The sequence below is a fragment of the Lissotriton helveticus genome, chromosome 1_1 (genome assembly GCF_964261635.1).
Source record: "Lissotriton helveticus chromosome 1_1, aLisHel1.1, whole genome shotgun sequence".
NCBI classification, from domain to species: domain Eukaryota; kingdom Metazoa; phylum Chordata; class Amphibia; order Caudata; family Salamandridae; genus Lissotriton; species Lissotriton helveticus.
Window position 1 is genome coordinate 477,781,782 of NC_136057.1, and position 14,456 is coordinate 477,796,237.

General features: G+C 38.7%; 1 protein-coding gene across 1 annotated transcript in view; it reads right to left on the reverse strand.

Annotated features, from left to right (window-relative positions):
* PTPRB (protein tyrosine phosphatase receptor type B) overlaps positions 1-14,456 on the reverse strand; it is a 500,144-nt gene that overhangs the window by 145,331 nt on the left and 340,357 nt on the right. Inside the window, exons 13-17 of the mRNA XM_078673917.1 lie at positions 8,083-8,346; positions 6,815-7,078; positions 4,408-4,677; positions 2,793-3,056; positions 1,365-1,628 (exon numbers count right to left, since the gene is read on the reverse strand). Coding sequence (XP_078530043.1) covers positions 1,365-1,628; positions 2,793-3,056; positions 4,408-4,677; positions 6,815-7,078; positions 8,083-8,346 — 1,326 coding nt within the window. The remainder of the gene's footprint in view (positions 1-1,364; positions 1,629-2,792; positions 3,057-4,407; positions 4,678-6,814; positions 7,079-8,082; positions 8,347-14,456) is intronic.

The window sequence follows — 14,456 nt, forward strand, 5'->3', positions numbered from 1 at the left end:
ACTCTATTCCTCTTTAAATAAATAAAAGGATGGAGAACAAATGTACAGGTGTGGTAAATTGTAGCACTGACCAACTGGCAAATGGTTCTGGGTCATGGAACCTCTGTCAGGATATACCCTGCACAGTGTGGCCCTTAGTGGCCAATTGCTACCTGCTTTAGATGTTAACTGGGCTAGAATTGTTGACCTATGAAAAAGTATAATTCAGTGTGGATTTTTAGAATGATAGAGAAACAGGCAAATAATCCCCAATTAAATTAATCAAATCTAAATGTTCCTCATTATATATGCATTATGGCTATATTGAAAACATGGCTGGATTTAACTCTTTGATCAGTCAAAGACTTTGACCTTCATTTTGGTGGCAAATCAGTGAGGTTTGCTTTTATAGAGGATGTTGGATATGTAATTGTGAAAATAAAATGTCATGGTGAAATTATTTTTTTGAAGTGATAGTCAAACAGAAAAGTTGATAATGCATCCTAACCAATATATTAAAAGATCCAATGAGCATCTAATGTGGGGCTAGAGCTGGTTTGTTTCATGTGTATGAAACCGAGCTCCTAAAGGCACCTTTGTCTATTGCCGGGTTGCGTACCCTCAAAAGGATGCAGTCTCCGAGGATGGAAGATTATAGCAGGTGCCTCTCTGCACACCAGTAAAGGATAAGACTAAGGCCACCATCACCAAGCTTTAAAAGCACTGTAGCCAATTTGAATTTAGCATTTAAGATTATAAAGATAAAGTTGTACATGGCCAGAGCAACATACACACACTGTCATTGGAGCTTCTGTGTTCTCCACTGGTTGGGTCCTCCTCATCAGGCATAAGGAAAGTATTCCAAGCAGGTCATTCGTGTGGTCAGGTTGTGGCATCACCATCTCTATTACTAATGGCTCTTGAGATATATATATATATATATTTATATTTATACCGCAGAAGTTGGCATACCTTCCTCTTTGCATATAGCCATGTCTGAACTGGGGTGGCAGAGTGGGCTAAAGAACGGTGATGGATTAAACTCAGATCTTTTGACTGGGTGTGAGTGTTTGATTGATTCAGATGCTCCGTCCATCACCACCCCCTTTTATACCTTCCTCTTTGACCTCAGGCCCAAAATGCAAGGCTTTACGCGAGTTGCAACATAGGTATACACATTCAGACTAAGCTCAAAGATAAAACCAGTGTTTCCCATGGTATACACTGCCTAGCACAACTTACACTTGACACAAGGCCCAACAAATTATTCAAGAAATGCTACACCTATGAATGATAAAATGGTTGTCAAAACAAAACAGATTTATGAATAATGTATTAATGTTCGAACACATATCAGAGTTTGCAAAACCCTAGAATCTACTCACATGTTCTTCCATCAGCCATGGCTCTGTTGGTGAGGTCTCCGCTGTGAGTCACTATTTCCAGTCTGTATTTTCTGCCGGGGATCAGGCTCTGAAAGTGGGCTTCCCTCAGGTCCTTGCCCTGTCTTTTCTCCTTTTCAGTTCCATTCGGATTATAAAGTGTCAGTTCATACTGATCTTGGTCACCCACTGCTGGGTTCCAGGTGAACCAAAGGCTGTCTGTGAGGTTTCGATTGGATGACTGTAGAGCAGTCACTGGGGCAGGAACTTGGGTGATAAAACATAATTATCAAATCACTGGATTCCAGTAACAACTTCCATTCTCAGTACAAATTAAAAAAATTAGATTTGGGCTACACATCAATCAGAATGAGGTTTGCAGCAAGATTTACAAGCAGTTTACAAATAATGACTCAAAGGCAGGTATGGACTATTTTTGTGTGCGACTTGGGTGACTGAATTGCAAAATTGTATTACACAAATGTTAACATGTATACTACTGGCATGATTATACAACTGGGCCATTTGACTCAGAGAAAACATGTAGGGGCCGATTACAAGTTGTACAGTGAAGAAGTCCAAAATTAGGACAAAATCACTAATCATGCCGGCCTAGGATTATCAAGTCTTTTTCCTCATGGTTGTTTACCACCTGATATAAGCATGTGGTAAGTTGGTGCTGGGGCAATGCAGGTTGTGGGGCAAATGTTAGGTGGTCTGGAGGCTGTGAGTAGGCAGTGCAGGCTTTCCTATGCCTGGGGGGATGTGTCCATGCTCCACCTGTGGTGCAGGTCTGGATTGGTGGGGCCTGGTTTGCGGCTGTACCCACAGCCTATTCCTGAAGTCTAAGGTTTTTTGGTACTTATTAACGTGAGAACAAGTAATCATTAAGAGGGGTATCCTCTTGTGAAAATGCTCCAGCCTACTTGTAATCATCGCCATAGTAGGGATTCACACTTAATATGCATTTGAATAGAGCCAAACCTGTTAACGACTGAAGTCAAACATGATATCTACTGATGCCTGAATATTTTATTACTGACATTCACAAATAAACTCCAGGTTATTTTAGACGTATGGCCTGGTGTCTAGTAAATCCCAGGTTGTTACACAACAAATCCAAGCATTCTATATAATAACATTTAAATTGGCTAATTTATAAATAAGAAGCCTGACCTGTGTCTCCCATATCAAAGTTGGCAACTGGAGTTGACTAGGCCTTTTCGGAATGGAATATAGTGTTTTATGCCTATGACCACAGCCTTTTGCAGTCACAGTTGATTTCTAATAGGAAGGATTTCAGTAACAACCATGCATTACTATATGGGAACAGTTAGAACTAAGGAAGTTTGAATAACAAATATTGTATGTAATTAATTAAGCTTGTTCATTTCTTTGTTAACCAATTGGTCAATGATTTAAGGTTCCTACCTGTTCTTCCAAGGGTGGATGTCTCATTGGTAAGAGTGCCACTGCGGGTAACAATCACCATTTTGTACAGCCTGCCCGAAAGCAAACTTTCAAAGGTACACTGCTGGAGAGCGGGAGTTCCTGATTTTCGATCATGGAGAGTTTTGTCAGGATTGTACAGCAGTATCTCATAGGACTCCATTTCTCCCTCCGACACCACCCAGGTGAAGGACAAGCTTTGCATGCTATGTTGTGTTATCTTCAGACCAGTGACGGCTGCTGGGACTGCCAAACAAAGAGGTAAGATACGTAGAATATATTATCAAGATTTTTGTAAAACAAGGATAGGAGGTTGGTGAAAGAGAGAAAGAACAGTGGTGAGAAGAGTGAGAGATCAAATGGGTTGCGAAAACAAAAAGAAAAGAATAAGAGAATGAAAAATGGAGAAAAAGGCATGTGAGAGATAAACACAGGGAGCTGTATCCGATAGATGCAACAATGTTTTACCATTTTACATTGCAATATCATTAAGTGTGAACAGCTCATTATCATTTCATACAGCTGTTGGTGCTGCTATTGATCCGGCTATTTATAAGACCACCATTTCGATGCAGATATAAATTAGGTTCAAGTTTACCTTTCTTTATTGAAAACCAGGAAAAGTGTCACTGAAAGAGCTGTATATGCAAAATATTATACTATCTAATATTAAGGACCCGTACTCAAAACATTTGGCAAATCTAAGATACTCTCGCATGTGCAAAAAATAAATTACATTTATGGTACAAATTTGAGGGGATACCTACAAGTGGGAAACATGCTCCAAAGGCTAGATTTACCACAGTTGTAAGTTCAAGAAATGGATGGGAAAATGGGAATTCCTAAGGAGAGGTCAAAGTGTGAGCATTAGGAATCTTGGTACACCCACAATGTCTTTTACACACTTTTCCAATGACCTTTTACCACCCTGCGTATTGCCTCTCAGCCAGTGTAGGATTAGAGAAGGGAAAGTAAATACAACAAAGGGAATGACGGAAGAAATCAGTGACCCAACACAATAACAGTTGATGCATCATTTGAAAGTATTCTACAGCAAGAGGTGCACACATGCTCACTGTGGCATGAGTATCTACATACAAAATTAGGGCATTCATGTGACTATTTCACATCTCTTTTATACAATACAAACATATATGAAAACAGACATAGATAAACTGAATGTAGAAGGGCTCCCAAAATTGGATGGTGGTAGGGAACTTACTAATGTACTAAACACCTCCAATGGGTCCTTGATTAATTCATAAACACACTAGTCAGTGCCACAGGCAACAAAGCACCTCAACCTAGCAATGGACGACAGGTAATTCCTTGGGGTGAATAGTTAACATTTCATATCCATTTCATCGATCTCATATGTGCACAGATTGTGGTTGGTTCCTTTACATAGAGTTCATGTAACCCACAAACTACTTTCACACAAGGCACCAAAGAACTCACTTGACGTCAATAACATTGTGGGAGTCCTCCTAGGGCCACATCTGAATTTGAACCCATGTAAGCAGGTAAACATTTCTTTAACAACGATTTGAGTCAATGACAGCCCACCATGAACATGTAACTTCAGAGTTCTCTGTACCTGTTTGTCCTTCGGTTTCTTGGGCCGCACTGAAGAGTCCTCCGCTCACTGTGATTACTCTGACTTTGTACCTCTTGCCTGGTGTCAGGTCTTCAAATTTGTGCTGTTTGACTGCAGCCAACTCAGATCGATTACTCAACAAGACTCCTTGCTCGTTCAGCAGCAAAATGTCATAGCGCTCTGCCACACCGGCTGCACCGCGCCAGCTGACTACCAGCGAATGGCTGCTGTACAGATTATTAGCCACTAACCCTTGGACAGTTGCAGGAACTAGACAAGGAGAAATCCGATTAAGCCGTTTTATATTGCTGATCATTTTAAATTTTAGGTGTAACCATGAACACATATTTGTGAAAGATTTTCCACTAAATTTATTCTAACATTCATCCTTGCTTTAATCACATTCCCCACTTAAGAATTTAATTAAAATGTACAAACTGTCAGTAACTCCGCCATTTCGTTAATCGCCCTTTGGAGCTTATTCGGCCATTGTTCACTATCCAGGTATTATTTGTTAAATGTATGTTCCTGCTCCACCTTAGGGTAGTTTTTAAATGACAGATTTTAATAAAAGAAAATAGTACCCAGCCCATAAATCCACAATGATTGCTTTACTATGATGATATGAATATATTTCTATTTTGCCTCCAAATGTCGACTTTGTCATGGTTTGCGGTGATACCAGAAAGAGAAAGCACATTTTTGTTAGTATGAAACAGGGATTCACATATAAACGTACATAATGCAGTGTTGTCTGTTTCATGAACATGTCAATATTAGTACTTATGAGCCGTGGTATATGAATGTACATATTTGGTTAATTTCAGTGACCGTTGATCTCTGACGTGGGTCAAATCAGGCCACAGAAATATTACCACATAGTAACCACCCTCAGATGTCAGTAACCAAGTGTAATGTTCCATGACTGTTCATTTTTATTTATATGCAAATTTATAAGAATCATTGCACACTAGGACTTCCGGCCAGAAAGAGCTTAATGATTAGGAAGTACTGAACTTGTAGATTAGAATTCAGTTGGTTTGCCAACACAAATTAAAGAACACTGAACTGCCCGCGGCAGCTTCCAGGCACAATCCCATCTTAATGAACATTATGATGCGGAAGTCAACGTGAGCTTTCATAGCTAGCTTTATTTCCCAAGAGGATTTTGTGGAGGAGTGATGGTGCCTTCCACAGTCAAGGTACACTCAACAACTCGGCTCTGGATCACACGACATGTAACCAAAAATATATATTAGTGTTCTAGGGAATGGGCCGGGTGAAATGTCGGAGTACACCGAGGACCATGCTCAAGGATAAATAAACAGCTCGATGTGTAATACCCTAGCTGTTACATTATATACATGGAAGAGAATCCACTACTCTGTTAGGAGCAGGTTTATGGGCAAAATGTCCATTGTGCTTGGTCCTACTGGTGGCATGAACCTCACATTTGAAATGAAACCATACATCTGTAATACACATCCTCACAAAGTCAACACCGTGGAATGTCCAAACTGGACCAGTCATATTTACAAGGGCCAAAGTCTATTATTTCATTCAGAGCATGGACCTAAAGGAAAGTAACGGGAAGAAAAAACTTTGGATTACCTCTTCCTTGGACTCTTTGATAAAAAAAATGGCAAACTTCTTTTATCTGATGAAGAAAATACATTTTTTAGAAACCACTGCTCTGAATGGTTGTGAAATGTGAATGTGTTGCCGCACTCAAAGTCGTTCCAAGTCACGGGTATCAAACTCCCTGGGTTAACCGTTCCAATACCATTTATTTTTAAAACAATTCACACAAGGGTAAGGGAGGCACATCGTAAAGCATAAAAATCTCTGAAGTAATCCAGATAACAGTGTATCAAAGGAATTGATGTTTCACATGTATCCAATAAGTTACGCGATTACACTCATCTATGCATGAATGCCATTATGATGCTATAACACTTGTTCTATGAAACGTATACAGGACACTGCTGATAATGATGAATGATAAACTTTATACTTTTTGGATTGATGCAAAACAGAATTCTTCTAAAAGCATGGATGAGCCCTGAAGAAGTCCCGTTGCTTCATGGACGAAATGTGGTGGTTGTGTTTTTCTGTGTATCACAAGAATAAATAAAGACTACCATCTTAGCTATCCTCTCATATTTGGACTATAATTGCGTAACCTACTGGATACATGTGGAACATCAATTTCTTTGTTGCACCTTTTTCAGGAGTATGTGAGATATTTTTACACTTTGTGTTGTGCCTCTCTCACCCTTGTGTAAACTACAATGTTTACAAAGTTTGAATGCACAGTTATATCCAATAAATTATTAAATATTTTCAGCCAGTATTTAACATGAAAGAGGTAATTTTTTATACTGCACAGAAGTCTACCAACTCCCACCTGTTCGTCCGTAGGCAGTTAGGCTGTTGTATAAGGAGCGGCTGATAGACTTTACCACAACCTGGTACTGCTCCCCTGCTTCCAACTGGTAGAAGGTGTGCTCGTAGACATGCTTAGACACGGCTTGCATATCCATCTGCTGGCTGTTCCGAAAGATTGTCACTGTATAAGAATCAACATCTCCAGCCCCTGGCGTCCAATTCACTCTCAGGCTATTTGTCATCCCATTGGCAGAGAGGTGGATATTCTTCACCGTGCTGGGGACTGAAGAAACAACAAGGAGTTACCTGGGCAATTATTATAAAGAGTTATATCCTTGCTGCAATGAATTCTAAATAAATTATATTTGCTCCACTCACAGACATAGGATGCACACTAAAGTTAGCAGTCCCTATTTAATGATTTTTAAAGGAGACATGCAGACTAGACAGAAATATGATATGCATTAGAATAATTTATGATGACCTGTTCAGCCACGTTTTACTTGATTCTCATCTTAATCCAAATTATTTTTGTACGTTTTTTCCTCTGTTATAAACCTTCCTTTCTCTGCAATAAGCCGTCTGCCTCAAGTGATTGACAGTACAGAGAGAGGACAGCAGTGTGCAATGGTCATGTAATGATCAAAACAGGCACATAGAATGGGAAACTCCGATAAACACTACACATATATAAACCTTACAATGATCAAAATAAAAAGATACTTGGCAAGGTAAGTCATTAGAGCATACCGCATGACATATATATACAATGTATGCCCTGATGTGGTCCTGTGCTCACTGTACCACTGGAACTAAGCTGCACGCGACTGCAGCGGCCCATAGGCTGAACCCAATCTTGGGTTGTTTGTGTTCTGTTTAAAAGAGTACTTGGCTTGGTTGTTTGGGATGGACTGTTCCTACTGGAGCAGCATCAAGCCTGGGCTGGGTCTAATTTGTGATGGCATGGTGGGCAAAAGAACGATGCGTTGGAATGCTACCCAAAGCCATTGCGATTGCCAGTTGTTAGACTATTTGTTGCTTGCGCCTTGCGGTCAGAGGCAAATTATCATTATCCCACCAATAGCTACGATGAGTCACCATAAGTCTCAACATTCTTTTTACAAAGGAGACAAAAAATTTGCATGCGCTTTGCTCAATTAAAAAGTTGCATATCATTTTTGTGAAAAGGAAAAACCTTTTGTAAAGTGTAATGGAGAGATGTTTGTGAACCTCCTTTGTCTAACACTGGTTGCTTTAAGCCCTCTTGTTTCATTTGAGTCTTTTTACCTGTTAATCCTTCTACAAATTTGGAGCACTGTTCATCTCCACTGAAGGTGAGAACTACTATTTTGTAGAGCCTTCCGGGCGTGAGAGAGGTAAATTGGTACTGCTCCGCAGTGTTACTCAGGGTAATAGGTGGGAAGACCTTCATGTCATTGAAGAGCAACTGGATCTGATAGTGATCCACATCTCCATTGGCCTTTGTCCATGTCACCTGCAGGTCTTCTGTGCTCCTGCTGGCGACAGTCAACTCCTTCACTGACTCCGGAACTGATGGAACAAAACAAGAAGATAGGGATATCAAATTCATGACAATATCACAAGGTAATCATACTGTATGTGATATGACCACCTGATTTGTTTACTCTGTGCTACAAATATATCTCTTGTACATTTTTGAAGAAATTAATATTAGGTAAATATGACACATTATCGGACTTTATAGCAACTAGAATATCTGACCCAATCCAGATACCAATCATGCTCTTCTTTAAGAATGCAGTTTGCAAAAAAATGCAATCTGCATTGCAATATTCCCAAATACCAATGACCAAAACATTTTTACGCTCTAGTACCTCCAAATGGTCCAATTCATTCATATCAAAGAATGCTATTTGGTTTGGTGTACACGTCTTATAAATCACTCATTACATACTAGCACCCATTTCAAGGGTGATGTGCAGAGTTGTTGAAGCTCTGATACGAGAGATCTTAACAAACTTTTGGGCTTCCCACTGCCCCAGATTAATCTGCTTATTGGCAATGATCAATTTTAAGTTTACCCTAAAAAACAGAAGCCCTCACATTGCTGATCAGAGAAATGTGGTTATGGTAATGCAGCTACACGTATTGCCAGCAGCTTTACTCGATTTAATTCCAAGGAAATAATTTATAGTAACATGCAGCAGCTATTTGTCAATCTGTTGTAGCTATGCCAACATTAGGTGGTAAAATGGGCGAGTAGAAGGTGTCATGAGAGGGGTCAGAAACTTAGGCAGGTGTGAATTCTTGGTATCTCAGCTGTCCCGTGAGATACAATGCATACCAAAATCGCTATACCATTTACTCATCATTCAATGGAAGTCAATGAAAGGGTAGCTTTTCACGGCGGTTATTTCTGATGCAATACACGGGCCAGACCTTGGTCTAGTTCTCAGAGCATTTGATGAAATGTACAATTCACTAAAAGCTAACTAAGGGGGTGGGAGGGCACAATATAAAAGTCTAGAATTTAGAAACAAGGCCAACATGTTGTTTGGTGGCTAGGTAGGTGTACAGCGGCAGCACAGCCTATATTTACATATGTATAAGTATTAAGCATATTACCAATACTTATATATTCATTGACTGCCACTGTATAGATACGGATATATATATAGATAGATATGGATGAGTAATGTGTATTTCCTTGCTTAAAACTTTATATTTCATATTCTTCACAGGGAAATATCTGTTTCCTGTGGCAAAACATCTATGTCCTTCATAAATACGGCGGTGTCCTCTTATCTCTTTCACCTGGAAAAGGCACTTATTAAATAGATAGATAGATAGATAGATAGATAGATAGATAGATAGATAGATAGATAGATAGATAGATAGATAGATAGATAGACGGACGGATGGACGGACAGAAAGACAGACAGAGATAGACAGATAGGTAGAGAGATAGACAGATATTGCAATGAAGTCCATCACCAAGATGGCTGCTAGACCCAATCGGAGGAGTTGAGGGTAGCGGACCCCGGTTTATAAATCAAAAAGGCTCCAAGGGCTTCAATGAGGTACACTGCCTCATGGTAGCTTGGTATTAAAATTTAATAAGAAATATTCTACTGTGGGGACACCAAACTACCTTGAGTGTGCTCTTTGGATTCTTTAGACATAGGCATGTGTGTGAGTACATACATATATAAATATATAAATATATGTTTAAAGTGACGTTATGGTAAGACATTAGCATGTGTTTTAGAACATAACTGTCAAAATTCACAATGAAAAACCCAGTTTAATTGCAGTAATGGTTATGAATTAAAACTGAAAAGCCACTGAAAATATAGTTAGAACCACAATAAATAACATAATAACTTGCTACAGGTGAGATGTGGCGTCGTACAGTCTGCCACCAAAGTCAACAGCCCGAGTGAAAGGCTGGTCACAGAGGATAATTACAGCTCCGTTAAAAAAAAAAAAAGAACAGTTGTTTTCTTCCTCTGATCTCTATTTATCAAATGAACACTGATCACAGAAAGGGGATATTATTTATGCAATCTGTTTATTGTTTTGTATGATATGGATCTTTACAGGAAAATATAGAATCTTTCTGCAACTTTCAACTCATTTGAGCTACAGCATATTTTTTAAATCTGACTTACATAAAGTTGTTTGTAATATTTGTTGCAACTTTTGATGTTTAATATTTCACATTACAGATTTTGCTTTTGTTCTTGATGTTTGCAACCACAATATCCCTTTTCATATAAAAGTGCAGAATACCAAGGATTTAAGCATTCAGCATCGTTCATCTGTACGGTCACAGAACTCCTTGGTGGCTTGTAATATCCTCATATTAGACAGCAGAGGATACGCATAGATCGTCCCTAAAACTAACAATATACATGAACAGAGAAAAAAAATATATTTAAAAGTATCATTCTAAAAAACGAAAAGGTCAACATTACCTATAAAATATCTGGTGCAGAACACTCGATACAAAACATACAATGTGTGGGGAGCTGTTTGAGGCTGTAACAACTTGACGATACTCGTTGCGTTATTGGTAGCAAATGCAATTAGTTGATTAGATGAACAGCTGAAAAGCAGCTTGTGCAGCTGATCAACAAGATTTAATTTGCAAATGTGCATATGCGCTCTAAGTAAAGAGTCTGTGTTGACACAGCCATCTCAGCGAACAATGGAAGCCTTACTGCTAAAGTGCAGCTGACTGCTTTTTGCTGAATGAATCGCCAAAGCATCTGTCTCTCTCTCACAAATAACAGACTGCGTAGACATTATGCGACACATATGACATCCTTTCAGTATTTCATAACCAAGAGAGTCAGAATGATCTTCCTAAAAGAAAACGCTGGCGGAAAACATAACATTTTACAACGAAAATAGTGTTTTAAGTCTACGATATTTTACACACTCAGCCACGGAGTTAGTCTGTTTAAATACTGTATCTATCATAAGGATGTGGAACATCACCATGTTTTTTTAATCACAATTTTGTGTAGTTGTTCTACAGGGCACTCTCCCTAGGTGAGTTCTACATGTGTGTCTTTATCCGGCATGGAACTTTAAATAATCTATTATAACTCCTAGTTAAGTGCAGCTTTTTGTCTGTAAATTCCTGGCTGATCTGTGTACTATTAACACTGTTAAAGTGGTCAATCTATTTCCATGGGATTATTCCTTTGCTTGAAGAATCGTTCAGTCAACAGTCGTTGGTCTCTGAGGCATGGCGTACTGCTGGGAGGGGTCGTGTGCAGCAGCTGCAATCAGTGAGACATGCACACTGGGTAACTGCTCTGGGCGGAAGATCCCAAGCGGTCTTCACCTCCTTTATTTGTATCCTCTGGGCACGCCTGCCCTGAGGGTGTTACATTGTGCGGGGCAGCTTCCGGGTCACCTCAGCAGCACTCTTGCGGTGCTGAGGTCATTACAGTATCCCAGTTTACTCCAATTCACAAAATATGCACTTGGTGGAAGAACTGCACGAGTAAATCATGAAGTATTGTTTATTTCTGTGCTCAGCCTTTATATTTGTTACTCTCCAGAAGGAACTATCTGTGTGTTCCCTATGGAAAAACATTTCCGTCCTTCATAAATACGGCACCATCTTTTGCCTGGGGATGGCACTTATTCCTGGTGTTTGCAAGTGAAAATCTGGGTGAATTTGAGGGGTGAGCAGTGCAGTAAAAAGTATTTGAATATCCACAAACGTACAAATTTGCCGGTACCCACCTACGTATGTGCTATGGTACACCCAGAAACCTTCCTTCCTGCCCCATTTCAACAATAATTTACAGTTGTTAAAAAATTTGCCATAGTCTAAGTGAACTCTATTATAATAAACATTCTACTAAATCCTGATTCTCTGACTGAGAACTTGTGTTTACCTAAGTACTACTTAGGTGCACGAAATACTTCTTGGATCAGTGGATCCCGTTTCCACCAACATTAAAGACTGAGCAACAACAGGAAAAGAAGGATGTCACACAACAGTCTTATACTTATTTATTAATACTCTTTTTGAAATACCCAACTGGATTTTAGAACACTTGAATACATTAACTCACTTACCTGAGATAGGTAGCATTTCAGGATAAAGAAGCAAACTATAGCTTTACTAAATTAGAAATGGGATGGCACTCTTAGTGGCCCAAATGACATCTTACTTTAAAAAATATTGTATTGTTTTCTACTTTATTTCAAGCCTACAGTGGCTAGCAGCAAGTTGAAGTCGGGTGACCGTAATTGTAACTAGATGTTAGTTAGGGCAGTCTGCTATAAAGGTGAAACTGGGTTAGGTTATGGGATGCTTAAGATTGGTGTAGTTTCATGTTCACTGATACAATATTGAAACCATAAATATCGTGATACCGGAATATCATGTCAAAAATATCAATCACAAAAATATTATTTTCTATACACATAATGGTAAGTACAAAAATATCGAAACAATATAGCTTTACACTAATATTGAAAAATATATATTAAAAAAACGTTTTTTACTATATATGTAGTTTAAATAAGTACAACTTAAATATTTTAACATAAAGCATTCTTATATTATAAAATATGTTGAACTAATATTAAAAATATATATAAATATGTACTAATAAAAACAAACACACACATATATATATCTAAGTGTGCATATTTATATACACATATATAATGTAAAACTATTTGAAAAATACATTATTTTAACTTGTGTTATAATTTTATAACTGTTTTTCAATTTACCAATATAACAATTATATATATAATATTTCCAATTTAATTATACATAATTAGTATAAAAACATATAAAAAAAGGTTTACTAAAAATATCTTAAAAGTTACATACATTTACAGCTATAAAAAAAAAATTAAATACACAAACATAATATATATATATATATATATATATATGTCAAAATATATATATATATATATATATTTCAACCAGAACCGATTTGCCAGTTTAAGAAATCGGACATGGACACTCAAGCAGATTAGCCATCCAGTAAAGGGTTTATTTAATGATCGGCATAATATATATATATCACACCAAGTTTCTCCTGTGTATGCTCCTAATCTTCGGGGTGGCGTGAGACCGGCGGAGAGGACCGGTGAATAATATCCAAAACAAACGAAGTCCCACTCACGCTCTCAGAGGAAAGCCAAACGCATTAGTCACAGGAAAGTACAAGCAAATTGGGGGTTTATTTGATTCATAAACCCGCATTGACACGTTTCGCCACTCAGGTGTCGAAACGCGTCACGGCGGGTTTATGAATAAAAAAAAAAAACAATTTGCTTGTACTTTCCTGTGACTACTGCGTTTGGCTTTCCTCTGAGAGTGTGAGTGGGACTTCGTTTGTTTTGGACAATATTAATTAAAAAAATTAAACAATATAAATAATAAATATACTATTTCCACTCCAATGTACACAACGGTAGAGAGCATTAAATTCAGGAGGGAAACATTTACTATTTCCTCTCCAGTCAGTGCAACAGTAGGGAAAGCATTGGACTCAGGAGGGATAGCATTTATTATTCCCACTCTAATCTTTATAACAGTAGGGAAAGCATTAAACTCAGGAGGGGTACAATTGACTTTTCCCACTCCAATCACTGCAACTGTAGGGGAAGCGTTGGACTCAGGAGGGGTAAGATTTACTATTCCCCTCTGGTGAGTGCAACAGTAGGGAAAGCATTGGACTCAGAAGGAGTACTACTTCCTATTCCCACTCGAGTTGGTGCAACAGTAGGAAAAGCATTGAACTAAGGAGGGGTACAATTTACTATCCCCACTCCAATCACTGCAACAGTAGGGAAAGTGTTGGACTCAGGAGGGGTAAGATGTACTATTCCCCGCTAGTGAGTGCAACAGTAGGGAAAGCGTTGGACTCAGAAGGAGTAAAATGTCCTATTCCCACTCCAGTTGGTGCAACAGTAGGGAAAGCTTTGCCCTCAGGAGGGGTAAAATGTACTATACCCACTCCAATCGGTGCAGCAGTAGGGAAAGCCTTGGACTCAGAAGGGGTAATATTTACTATTACCACTCCAGTCGATGCGGCAGTAGGGAAGGCGTTGGACTCAGGAACTGTAAAATGTACTATTCCCACTACAGTCAGTGCAACAGTAGAAAAAGTGTTGGAATTGGGAGGGGA